Raw genomic sequence first — 13,690 nt, 5'->3', positions numbered from 1 at the left:
GCTTAGGATGGGATAGGGGGGTTCAGGGGTGGTGAGGGGCAGGAGCAGAGAGCACAGGGAGGAAGGGAGGTCAGGTCTGGGCGGGGGGGCCTGAGACAGCAGAAAACGGAGCAGCCACCCAAAAGGTGCAGCTGTTCCTCTGCCGGCCTCTGCTCTGCTTTAGCACCCCCGTCTGCTCTGTAGACACACATGTAGGAGAAGAGGAGGAACAAGGGAGGAAAGAGGAAGAGAAGGAGATGTAAACGTTCTTGCTGCCAGTGGCCAGGCAGACATATTATGTTTGTGTGACACTGTGCAGAAGGAGGAGATTGTTTATAGACTGGTTGAGGTTGGAATGGGGGAGTCTGGGCAGGAAGAGAGACACAAATCTTCTCAGGATAACATCATGATAAGAATTCGGTTACACAACATATTTAATTTTATGTCATTCCAGGACAGTTGGGGGAAGTATGTAATTTGCATGTAGAGTAAACCACACATGATGGTATATTCCCAACCAAACTTTTAACTTCCTCACACAAAACATTAAAAACTGTGAAATAGTTCTTAAAGTCTGTAGGTTTATCACATAACACACAAATTGTAAAGACCACTCACTCACTATTCCATATTTCTACATCTTAGAGGATTTAACAAATTAGTTGGTTCCATAGGGATCCAAATAGAATAAAGCCTGGATTTCTGCTCACAAAACTGTGGTGCAGTACAGTATTATATGAATGATGTCCTTTCAAGAATTTCTCCCCTGGGCCCAACACATATGGAGGTGCACCTACATTATATGGGCTGTCTCGCCCTCTAGTGGTTGATAATAATACCAGAAAAACAGAAGCTTCTGAAATAAGGTGTCAACCTAGTATGCAAATGAAAGCTGCAATCAAACAACTTCAACAAGGCAATTTTAAGCTCAACGAAAGGATGTTTTTATTGTTTGCTAACAAGATGTATACAGGAACAAATAAATTATTTCAACAGTGACATGTCCATCTGAATAAATGAACAAATGTAATAAAAAAAAAAAAAATATATATTATCAAACACCATATAATTTGAAATGCTCTTAAAACATTAACATATAGCTCAATAATAATGTACTCTATCTGAAATGAAATACATCATATATATATTCCAAGATCATTTCAAAGAGATCTATTCTCAATGTGTGACCTGAGGTAAAGCAGGCCAGCATAGTTTTGACTAGCTGTTACTGGAACCTTCCCCTAGGGAAGTGATACTGGAATATCAGAGGGAATTCACTACAGTTCATAGCCATTCAAAGCCATGAGGCATTTCAGTGACTCCACAGTTAACTACCTTAAAATGAGCGTTGCAAGCAATCCTCCTTTTTCAGATGTCTCAGTCATCTGTATACAGACAGGGTCTCAACAACTCTCTCCTCATCAGTAAATTAATCATTATTACAAGGCATGATCAAAGACCAAACAATCTTTTCTTGTGTATTTCAGTGCAATGGGTATCAAAAACATAGTAGCAGTGAGCTGGACCAGATTCACAATAATTAAGGAGCAAAAATTACTCAGCAATAGCTTAAAATGAGGGTAACCAATTACATACTGCCACCCTATCCTGTGAGCTTACTATTCACAAGCATACAGCCTACCTGTCCACTGAGGTAGCTCCACAATACAATAACGCTACAATGAGTAAGGAAGTGATTTAACTTGATATATGTAGGCTAAACCATTACATTACCAAAAAGATAAGGATTGCCCTAAGTTCCAACTTACAAAGAAAGGTGCTTTAGCTTTGAAAATACATTTTTGCTTTCGAAGCTGTCTGATGTGCTGTCATTTTCCATTGTAACTATTCATGCAGAGAACTCATTTCAGAGCAAGCAAGTTACAACTCACATTGAGCTGATAAGGCATGATGAGGCCAGTCCTAATATTGATAAATATTGTATAAGATCAATGATCTTCTATAAGCTTAACAGTGAAAACATGACGTCATGATTGCAGAGCCATAATTCTAGAAACAAGGAAACCAAATGATAATTTGGGCACTAAAACAGCATAAAGAAGTACTTGATTGATTGCAGAGAGGAGAATGTATTGAAATGGCAGAGGAATTAAAAGTCTAAACAATAATGTAGGTAGTGACAATACAAGAGCACATGTGGACAAAGCCAGGGGATGACCAGAACCACAGGTCTAATGGCAGCCATAGGGCTTAGCTAAGCATCTTGTGGCGGTCAAAGACAGTCTTGCGCTGTTCCTGGACCTGCTTTTTCCAGCGCTGCTGTGCCCCCTCCACCCTCTCCAACACTGTGTTCCCCCTGCCCTGAGCCCCGTCTACCTGCGGCCGCAAGTCCTGTAGGGGAAAACCGGGGGGGGGGGGGGATATAGGTTGTTAAACACACCTCACTTGTTGAAGATACATTGTTTGTGTGTGTGTGTGTGTGTGTGTGTGTGTGTGCATACATTTGAGGGCTGGTGTACCTCAGAGTCCTCCTCATTGTGCAGAGGCTGGGTGTAGGAGTCGTGTTTGCGGATGAGGGGGTCGACCAACAGCAGGAACAACATGTAGAGCAGGAGGGAGCCAACCACTGACAGGTAGATTATGATGGTCACCTGAGAATGTGTAAAAGTGTAATGAAGATGAGAAAGCCCTTGGTTATATAGCAATACTGTTAACTGACACCTGTCAAGGTTGGGGAAGTAATCAAGCAGTTGAAGGTAAAAGTAAAAGTTGAAACGCTATGAATTCAATGTAAAAAATGCCATTGAGTTGCAGTTTTGCCAAGCAATGCCAATTGAAATAACTCCATGTCAGTCAATATGGTGTCATGGTCCATACCTTGATGGTATTGCTGCTGCGCTCCTCATACTTGCACTCACAGAGCAGACAGTAAGCCTCCACATCATGGCCAGGCACTGGCATAGGCTCCACTACATGAAGGCAGTTACTGAAGACACATGCATAGAGGATTGATACAATGTCATTTTTCATTCATCTGTCCATAGGACTGAGGATGCTATCCGTATCCGGCTAGTGGATCCCCAAATAATGAGATGATACTCAAAATCTTGCTTCTGAACATCTCTATAAACTGTGACAGTCAATTATTTTTAATTGATGTGTGCATCTTGACAGAAGCCTCTCACCAATCCTTCTGGGAAACATTCCTATTGTAGATGTGTCCAGTGATGTTTCTGTAGGGTGGACAGATACACTTGCAGCGCACATCCTCAAAACTCTGCAAGGACAGATCAAAAAACATTATTACCATCCATGATCCTTCAAATCATAAGAAGATGTGTGCATAATCAAGAAATTATCAACATATTACATTCAAAATAAACACAAATATTACCTTAATAATAATAATAATAATACCTTACTAATAATACTTAATGGCATACCTTGCTAGCGTGTGCAAAGGAGACAACTTCACAGAGAAACACAATCAGCAGGCCGAATAAAAGGGACTTGGAACTTTGTTCTTTCCTGGACAACATCTCTCACTCACTGAAACCTCAGTCAGTACTCCTGGGGATGACCAAAATAATTGTTATGACAAGGGACCTGGCAAGCCAGAGCAGATATAGCAGCAGCTAAAGTTATCTAACGAGCGCATATGAGCTGCAACTGTTCAGCAGGCTTTTGAAGACTGTTATGATAGGAACGCATGCAATTGTGCATGTGGCGAAAGAGGCTACAATTCTATGAGTGTTCCGTAAAATGTATTTAACATATTGTTTTTTACAAGCCAGTTATGCACATACCGACAGGAGATTGCTTCCGCTGTTTAGGGCCCTCTTTTCTTCTTTACTTTGGTTGAAGAAAATGAGTTTGTTACAATGTGCAAATGTCTATACCGCCACCTAGTGGATGGAATATGAATCACTAGAAAAGTATAGAATCTGAACTTCGACCAGTGGTCAAGGTCCTATCTATCCTCCTGGGCCTGGCTTTGCTGTTTCCTGATTACAAATCAGATTATTTGAAAACTTAAAGCAAAGACTGGTAGTAAAGCTTGCAATTTTAGTCTGAGATTTAGCCATGCCTTTACCACTGTCATGGATTTTAGGTCATGAGAAAGGCAGAAAGGTTTACATTTGAATCTCTTTGACAAAGGGCCTTTGATGGGCAGGCACTAAGATCTTTATATTTATTGACTCTGCCATATTTCTCTCTGGCAGGCCTTAGCAGAACGGCAGATAGTGAATCAGTCTGAAACAGTTGGCACAATTTGTTTGTGTTGTTGAATGCAATTTGAAGTCTTGGGGGAAAAGACACATAGGGTTGTGCCACCTCTCTGTCTGCAGTGTGTATATCCTCAAATCCTCTCTCCCTTGTGGAATTTGTAATGTAACCCCAGCATCTTGACCCAATCAATACCTCTATTTCCTGGTAATCCTGCTTTCATATCTCTCTGTAAAGTAAGCTACTCATTCTACCTTTAATAAGCCATACAAATCAATAACACACAAATTCAGCTCAAAACACTTGAGCTCATAGTCATGAAGAGCAATGGAAGCCACTGATACCTCTCTAATCAGCTATAATATCAATGTGAACACAACCCCCTATTCTTCGGTTTCCCCTCCCTCTCTTCATCTTTATCATTCCTATGATGATGTTATTCTCTGCTGCCTGTTGGAGTCTACCAGACCTGAGGAGGACCAGATAGGAACACACCACAAAGGTCAAATTGTACAGCTCAGATTCAATAGATTGTTTAGACTGTTTCAATAGAATTTTCCTGACATTACTGTATAGCCATTGTAGTCCATTGACCTATTTTACTGTGAATCTACATTTGCTAGGTTCTTGGGAGTAGGGCCACATGGATACTGAGCATGTCTTATCCCCAGGATTTTCTCACACGTCACAACATGTCACAACATTCCCACATACTTCCTGTTTTCATCAGCTCTGTCAAGTCATTACAACCAATGCCTGTCTGACTACATGACATGCACAGTAAGGGGCTTCTAATTTGTGTCTTAGGAAAGTATTAATGGCAGCGACCTAAACCCAGTAATATTGATACTCGTTTTCATCACCAGTTGAACATTTGAATTGGTAAGTTCAGTGAGTTTTGGTTTTTGAATGCCTTCCAAATAATGACCTTAGAATGAAGAAGGTAAAACATCTTTAAAAAATAAAATCCACCAGAGGATGTGACAGGTGCATCAGTGTCACTTTTATTTTACCTAAGACATATCAAAGAAGCAACAGAATAGACTGACATGCTGCGCCTCACTCAAAATAATGGTTCTAAAGAAAAGAGTAGTCAGTTTGGCCACTAGGAGGTGTTAAAAGGATCCAAGCACAGTCTCTACCGAGCCTAGTACCAGTATCAGAAGCTCATTCCTGTAGATAAGGAGGAACTAGTACATAATAATGACATTCCCTGAAGTCTAATGCCACAAAACACCTCTAACTGCACATAGCTCACTGATAGATTATCAAGGATAAACCCATTGATAAAATTAAGGATATTCCCCCACTCTTTGGTTTTGTGTTTTATATGTATATGGCATGTAATAATGTGCTGTTACACCAAGTTTAGTCAATCAAGATAAGGTGTTAAATTGGAAACAAATACATTCCAAGGCACTACAGTGTCATTCACCACCCATCCTATTTCCCTATCTCACCTTTTGTTACTCTTTACTCCAGAGGACGGGCTCATTGTAATGCAATTACACGGAATGAGGAATGGTATCAAACCAATGTGTTTACTTCTTTTTACCTTTTTACTTTCATCAGCCTCCACTGCTCCACCCCTCCTACTCATTTCTGTCCCATTTTTCTTTTTGACCTTTACCACATCTTCTGCAGTGCTTTTCTATACACCTTTCTTACTCTCTATCATTTCATTGCAGCGTACACTCCTTGAATAACAAGATTGTGCTGGTAAGTGATATTTCCCACCAGTCACCCTGCTCTTCTCAGCTGACGTGATGTATTGTGGGTAGTACGACTATTCTAATAGACACACATGGTAATTAAGGTGGTGGGAGGCAGCAGACTGCAGTGGAACAGGGACAACACAAACTATAAATCACAACTCTTGGTTCCGCCTTCCCGAGCATAGCCGATCACGCTTGCCGAAAAGCAATTCTGCCATCATGGGTTTGCACATTTGTCTTCATCAGCTACTGGGTTGTTTTGGCCCAGACTGAATTTGTTGGTTCCCATGGTAATCAAACATGGAGTACTTTTCAAATGTTACTATTGTTACAGTCATGGTCCACTTTAGCAACCTTATGACACAAGTCAGCATTAGACTACTTGTTAAACAGCCACCAAAATTAGAATGCAAGCTGTAAAGGTGGTAGACTAGGAAGAGTGCCTAATTGCATTTAGCAAGTGTTTTGTGGAACAAAGGGCTCTAACTCAATAGAAAGTATAGAATCTGGTTCCGAGATAATTCAGAGTACTGTTGATTTTGTTGTCTCCTGCTTCATCTGGGTAGACAGCTGTCAATCACCCAGCGGAGGGAGAGGTGTCTGCTGAGGATCTGGTGTCAGCAAGGTGAGAGCTGAGCTGATCTGAGCTGAGCTGAGCTGAGCTGAGCGCATCTGAAATGGATGCTGAGGAGAGCTCCTCCTGCCTCTAAGGGACAGAGATTTTCAGTGAGGAAACAGAGGCTGCTGGAGCAGGAGATTCAGCCAGACAGAACATGAAACCTAGGAGCGGCCATGACACATGATCGACACACACACACACACACACACACACACACACACACACGCATGCATTCACACTTGGAAACATACACACACAAACACACACGCACACACAGACACACACACACACACACACACACACACACACCCAACATGCCTCCTCCCTTCCCTGCTCTCTATTCTGATGCTGCAGTGTGATTTCAGAGAAACGGACGGAGGAGGAGGAGGAGGTAATGTTTGGTATCAGAGCTGATCCCCAGCTATAGAGCCATTTGACCTCTGGAACCTCCAAAATGTGTGGCCCCTGATGCTTCCTATGATGTTAGGAATGAGATGGGGGAGGTTTCAAGTGGATGTTTATGGTGTAAGTAATTGTTTCCATGTTTGAAGGAAACAAGCAACCTGCCAGAAATCCACATGTATCTCACACAAGCCTGAAGGGGGGGGGGGGGGGGGGGGGGGGTGTTCAGAAAAGAAACAGTCAATATAGAGGAATGAAAGGAGACATGAATTGAGAGGTGGGTAAATAGCTGGAGGGAAGAAGGATGAAACTTTGTTGTTGGAATAAAAGGATGAGATGTAAGCTCTGTTCTTCACAGACAGGTTTAATATGCTCTGGCAGAAGGGTCGACACACTGACAGCCATTAATATTATCCCAAGTTCCAATGACAAAACCATAACATAAGACTGATTTGGAATACTGGAAATACACAAGTCTAAATGGGTTTTAGTAGTGTATATTGTAAATCAAGACTTTGGAGGGAAATAGACACATTCTCTCATGTGTCAAAATGACACATCCATGTGAAAATAATGTGTGACACCACTCTCTGTGTGTCTGCGGCTTCAAAGCCGTTTGAGTAACATGTTTAGCCATCAAAGGTTATCGGGCGTCGGGGGTTTGTTTGGCAATAGGCTGACAGATCAGAGTAGAGAGACGGGCATGTTGTCAGTTCTAATCCTTTCGAGGGGGGACCTCACAGCTCTCTCCGCTCTCCCTTGTGCCTCAGCTGGTGGTGGTAGTGGTGTGGGGGGATGTGCGGGGGGGGGGGGGGTTTCCTGACATGTCTCCTCGCTGGGGAGGGCTGTGTTGAGCCTGCCAGTGCCGCCCCACCCCACCCCTTCCCCCTCCCACCACCCCGGTGCTGTGGCGTCTGTTCCACCTGCTCCAGCTGTGGCCCGCATCTGCAGGCAGGCATCCACGGGGGCCTCCTCCTCCCTATGCCACAATGACTCACCCTCCTCTGCCTCCACACGCAACACTATTCGACCTGGCAGCGCTGCATCGCACCACACCACCCAGCGACTCCTCTAACATGTTGTCTAACACACACACACACACACACACACACACACACACACACACACCCTTCTTTGTCTTTCTCTGAGAGCAGAAAGGTTTGCTGTGTACCAGCTGTAAACAGGGTGATCTGAAGCCAAAGTTGTCATCTTACAGCTCCAGAAATCAATAGAGCCCCCCTTTCACTCTCTAATCTCCCCACACGTGTGGAGTGAGCTGGGGCTGGTTGGGCACAGCAGAGGGCCCTGCAAAGGAAGGAGGTATGAAGGGAGGGAGGGACAGAGAGGGAAGGAGGGAGGGATGAAGAGGTAAGAAGGGCAAGGCAGAAAGATGGAGAGGATGGAGCCCATACTTGGTAGAAAGGCTGGGATTCCAGACTGAGGATTTCTAACAGAGACAGAGACTGATGGAAGGAAGTTGGTGGAGAGATGTGTGTGATGAGAGTGTGTGTGTGAACTGATGAAATCTAGCAGTATGATACTGTGTGTTACTGTACACTGTATTTTCAAAACCCTCCCATTTTATCCAACTGTGTTCAAATGTTTATTTTTTGTAGAAAATTGTTTCTTTTTCTCCCTCCCTCCCTCACTCCCTCCCTCCCTCCATCTCTTTCTCTGTCTCGCTCTCTTTCTCTCTCTCTCTCTCTTTCTCTCTCTCTCTCTCATTATGAATTCAGTACAGCCTTTGCCTCTCCCACTCCTTTGCACCATAAGTAGTACACAGCTGCCCCACCCTGTTAAATACCCTCCATCATGTCTCACAGCTCACTCTCCCTCTCTCACCCTTATTGACTCAATCAACAGGCTCTTTCATAACAGGTAGAAGAGCACGAGAAGAATAGAACAGAGACAGAGTGATAGAGAGAGTCACTTGGGGAAGAGAGAGATGGAGAGAAAGAGAGAGAGAGACTTGGGGAAGAGAGAAAAAGAGAAAAAGAGAGAGTGAGATATAGGAGGGAGGGAGATGAGAGAGAGGGAGATTGAGAGAGAGAGAGAGAGAGAGAGAGAGAGAGAGAGAGAGAGAGAGCAAGGAGAGAGAGGATATATTGTGGGGTTAGGGGGAGACGCTCCACTGGTTGGCTGACAAACAGAGGGTCCCTCCAGAGCAAGGCAGATGAGAAGGAAAGCGAAAGGAGTGGGTGAGAGAAAAGGAGGGGAGTTTGATGTGGGCAGTCAACCCCCCACCTTCCCACCCTCCCTCCTCTCTTTCCCCAGCAGAAAATCTATGCTTGCTTTCTTAGTATTCCTCCCATCCCCTTCTGAAGGCTCCACAGAGGGAAGAGCAGACAAGTGAACTGCTAGTGAGGCCCAGGCCAGCCACGTGTGATGCAGGGTGGGAGATTTTTTAGGACGGGGTGTTTGCTCAAGGCTGACAGAATAGACAGAAAGCCTAGTGACTTGAAAGCCCCCACCAGGGACTGAGGCTGAACAATTCCTTCCTACTGTACCTCTCAGTTCACCTGCCCCAGCCCTGGCTGTACAGCACTATAAAACTCTACGAAAGAAAACTAGCATAAAAAGTATATTTGTGATCCGTAAACCTTGGTTGAGATACCGTTGTCTTCTCGCTACAGGAGCATATGCTACTCCGTTGTATGTGTCTCTACCACACTTTGCCAACTGAAAGACATTGCTCTGATGTTATGTCTACATACAGACATTCTCCGCAACACAACTACAGTAGTAGTTACAGCTACAGTACAGCAATTACCACCACAGTACTACTATCCCTCCTATCACGTCCGCTATCACTACTGAACCATACACACAAAAGCTTTGTCCGTCACTCTTTCTCCCTGTCCCAAAGTGGCCCGTTCCTCTGTCACCTTGAGCCTCGCCGTCATGCTTCTGTGATCATTCTAAAGGTCACAGCTTGTAGCCACTGTCATTACCTGTCACTCTCCCTCACTCCCTCCCTCCTTCCCTCCCTCCCTCCCTCCCTCCTCAAGCCGCTCTCTGTCATGCATTTCATTCCTAGGCTCTGGAAGACAGATCAAAGTGCCATCCTTAGTTGGGCTTTGAAGGTTAGGAGCGGAGGAGAGAAGTGATCCCACTGCAGATTGAGCCGTGTCTCAGGGGAGGCTAGTGGAGGTAGAAATCGGAGGACAGGCTCATTGTAATGCATGGAGTGATTCCATTCCATGCCTCCAGCAGCCTCCATTGACAGGGTGTGGTTATGGGAGGGAATGGGACGTGCAGATGGAGGAAAGGAGGGAGGAGAGGCAGGTTGATCAAGGTTGCTCTCAGTGGAACAGTGTGTTTGTTAAGTGTTTCAGTGTATCAGACAGTGTGCCAGTTACAATTAGAGTTTCATCTGAAGTTAAGTCTATCGGTGTCTAAGGATCTGTCATTCTAAAGCCATTGGAGAGAAGATGCCTGTTTCTCAGAACTTGAACAGAAGAGACTAATCAAGGCTCAGTGGTTGAGATTCTAGTGAACAGTAAGACTGTATTCCTCATTAGGGACATGAGGGAAAGTCATGTAATATTACACTAGAAATGGCCTATTTCATCTAACAGGCGTCTTGTTACGACACACTTTAATGAACTGAATTTGGCACAACTGTCATATCAGGCAGTTCGCCCTAAAATAAGAACAGATCTTTTAACCATTCCTAATTGGGCTACATTTGGTTGCTGCTGGATGTGGCAAAATAGGAGAATATAGACAAAGTTCGAGGCAGACTGTTGTACTCCAAATAACCCCCAAACTCCCAGAAAATGAAGCTACTGTGCGGTCTGTTTAATTAAAAGAGGAGAGAAGGACAATTTAAGAGACAGCAAACACAGGTGTGTTGTTTTATCAACTGGGAGGTGAGGGGTAATCACTGCAAACTTTAATCAGACCAGATCAATTATTCATAGTCAGGGGCCTAGCGAGCAGATTTCTAAAATGCCCTCTCACTGACAGCCCTAGATGAATAATTCAGGATGCATTTACACAAAGAACTTCATCTCTGATACCTGATCAGTCAGTTAGAAACATTATGCAACAGGGAATGTCAATTAGACAGAGGGAAATGTGTCTCCTGATATGTGCACAATGAAACAAAACCCAAACTTGGCTGGAGAGGGACAGGGTAGAATACAGTACTGTATATCGTAGCAGAGGTGTCCTGTAGCACCTTACATTTCATATTTAGAGAGAGGGTTCACAGACAAACGGACCAACTATCGTACGTGCCCTCAGTGAGGAACTAACTATTGGAACTATTGGAACTAACCACTGACAGCCCAGATGTTACACATTAACTACTGTCCTTTCATTCGCTTACTTGTCAGCTACTTGCAAACACTGCCACAACACTTTTGAAATCAGTCTATTGCACATAGTGGGACAACTGAGGACATATCGCTACAAAGGTTGTTCCAACTGTGAACTTGCTGTGTAGGGAGACAACAGAGAGAGGGAGAGGAGGGGGTGGGGGGGGGGGGGGGCAAAAGAAGACCAGTCAAGGAGGGGGAGATAGATAGACAGAGGAAAAAGCAGAAAGTGTAATTCTTGGCTGCCACAATTTATCGTTAAATCCCTGACAGCCACCAACCATAAGTCACCAAATAATTGCTCTCAATCATTTACAGAGATCCTTCATGTCCTCCTGTCCTACTTGCTGCCCTTCCACTGCCACATCACCACAACACCAGGTCAAAATACTGTCTGTGACCACACTTGTCCATTCCACAGGAGTTTGGGTACTATGCTACAGTACTAGAGTAGTGTTGTAGTATTGAGCTGCACAACAACAAGGTAAGAAGAAGGGGGTGGAGGAAAACAGAAAGTGGTGAACATTTCTTTCACTGCTTCATAGTGACGCTACATTTCAGAGGCTGCATTATTGAGAGAACACTACTCCATGGGAACGTCCCATTGCATTGCTAAGACACAATTCACATGTGTTTTCTTACATTAAATTACATTTTCCATTAAATCTTCAGATATCTGGAAGAAGCTGGACTAGAGAGTCTTTCAGATATACTTGACGTCTGTAGTGTGTACACATGGTTACAATAGCAGGACTGTATGGTGCTGTGTTTTAGAAGCATCACAGATCAATAGTGTTTGAGTCTGTTAATATAAATGTTCATGGATGAATAGGATATCACAGATATGAAGAACAACAAGGGTCATTACAGCAGCAGATTCAAGGGATAGCTGTCTACCTTCTGGATTCCAGTATGACAATGAATAAAATGTCACAGTGTCAAACCAGAGGTTGTTGACATCAAGACAACATAATTCCGAGAGTGGGACACATGTAGAACAATTGAATTCAGTCCTCATTTATGAACACTCGTCAAATCTTGACAAAAAGTGCAAGGTAGATGAGGATGTTGAGTAATTGACAGAGAGACAGACATGCAGACACATTTAATACGCAGATAAACAGAACAATCAAATGTGTGCTAGGGAGGCACAGTTACATTTATAAACAAAATAAAGCATAATGTCAATTATGTCATAAATGATCATAACATTTATGTGACCAATGCATTAATAAATAATTACATCTGAGTGTGTGAAGTTTATGTGTATTATAATGATTGTGATTGTTGGCCAGTCCATACATCCCTGTCATGTTCCTGTCATAGCTGGGGTTTAGAGAAACGATGACCGCTCTCGTAGGACGACGCAGCATCTCACTTTGAGTGATAGAAAGGTAGCTAGAGTGTGTCTGAGCGTGGAACGAGAGATCCATTATTCCTTCTGTCCTCTACCTCTACATGTTTCTCCTGTCATGCTTTGAAGACGATCTTGAAACTGAATATTTGGATGATTCTGCAATTTGCCCGTACTGTATCACCCCCCCCCCCCACCAAACACACACACACACACACACACACACACACACACACACACACACACACACACACACACACCACCTGTCACAACCCCTCTCCTGTCTGTGTGAATTTGGGTTTGAATGATTGTGTGTTTGTGTTTGTGTGTGTTTCTCTGTGTATCAGTGTGCACGGCAGGGATTACCATCAACTTGGGGACGCTCTGAAAATGTCATTGTTTTGTTGTGTTCTGTTTTATGACACTGTTTATACAGTGTGGATGATTTTTCATCCCCGAGAGGACTTTGCTTTGTCTGCCTGGAATGGGGAACAGTAAATAAGTGGTAATGGGAGTCAATGGAGGGGAGGGAGGGAGCGGGTGGAGTTGGGGACCGTTTTCTGTCATCACTTTAGAAGGTTGTGACCCCAGAGCACGGTGGCACTGAGCTGCTAAATTATTCAGGCTGTGTCTCAAACCCCCCATCTCTGGAGAAGGCAGAGCTGTGATTGCTGGGAGCTGACTGACTGACATTTGCACATGAAAATCGGCTGCGTTTCCCCCAAACACCCATGCTGCTTAAGAAAAAGAGTGGAGGGACCCCGGCTCTCTGTGTGGGGGAGTAGTGGGGCTGGGGAAGAGGGAGGGGGTGAAGGAGGAGGTAGGGAGGGAGGGAGGGAGGAGAAGATGCTGTAATGAGAAGAGTCCTGCTGCTGTCACAGAGCCACATTAACCTAACTGGAATGCTACACAAGGCCTGCTGCAATATTTCCTTTTCATTCAGGGCTCATCTGTGCTAGGAATTTATCCATGGGGAACCAATGCCAAATATGCCATGAGAGGTCCACTATCATTTCATATGGTAGAAATTCACTTTGAATTGCTGTTAAACCTTTGATTTGAGCACATTAGATACTAAATTCAAGAATTAAAATGTGCAATTGAGAGTAGA

At 43.8% G+C, this 13,690-nt stretch overlaps 1 protein-coding gene across 3 annotated transcripts; it reads right to left on the bottom strand.

Moving 5' to 3' along the window:
- Window positions 1-905: 905 nt before the first annotated feature.
- Window positions 906-3,787, bottom strand: tmem9 (transmembrane protein 9). 3 transcript variants are annotated; one of them, XM_083674893.1, is made up of 6 exons: window positions 3,747-3,787; window positions 3,384-3,510; window positions 3,126-3,217; window positions 2,818-2,926; window positions 2,460-2,591; window positions 906-2,331 (listed from the first exon to the last, which is right to left on the bottom strand). In XM_083674893.1, exons 2-6 carry the CDS (start codon window positions 3,477-3,479, stop codon window positions 2,191-2,193), a joined length of 570 nt encoding a protein of 189 aa, XP_083531019.1. In that variant the 5' UTR covers window positions 3,480-3,510; window positions 3,747-3,787; the 3' UTR covers window positions 906-2,190. The 3 variants fall into 3 exon arrangements, with proteins under 3 accessions (XP_083531019.1, XP_083531021.1, XP_083531020.1); XM_083674895.1 differs by having other exon boundaries at window positions 3,384-3,507; window positions 3,751-3,762; XM_083674894.1 differs by lacking the exon at window positions 3,747-3,787 and having other exon boundaries at window positions 3,384-3,735.
- Window positions 3,788-13,690: the final 9,903 nt, after the last annotated feature.

The sequence above is a fragment of the Argentina silus genome, assembly GCF_951799395.1.
Source record: "Argentina silus genome assembly, chromosome: 8".
Taxonomy (NCBI): Eukaryota; Metazoa; Chordata; class Actinopteri; order Argentiniformes; family Argentinidae; genus Argentina; species Argentina silus.
This window is presented reverse-complemented; position numbering and strand designations above follow the sequence as displayed.

Coding starts and splice junctions, on each gene's coding strand:
- tmem9 (XM_083674893.1), bottom strand. CDS start 3,479: ATGTTGTCCAGGAAAGAACAAAGTTCCAAGTCCCTTTTATTCGGCCTG. Junction 3,218..3,383: donor CCTTTGCACACGCTAGCAAG/GTATGCCATTAA, acceptor CTGTCCTTGCAG/AGTTTTGAGGATGTGCGCTG. Junction 2,927..3,125: donor AATGTTTCCCAGAAGGATTG/GTGAGAGGCTTC, acceptor ATGTGTCTTCAG/TAACTGCCTTCATGTAGTGG.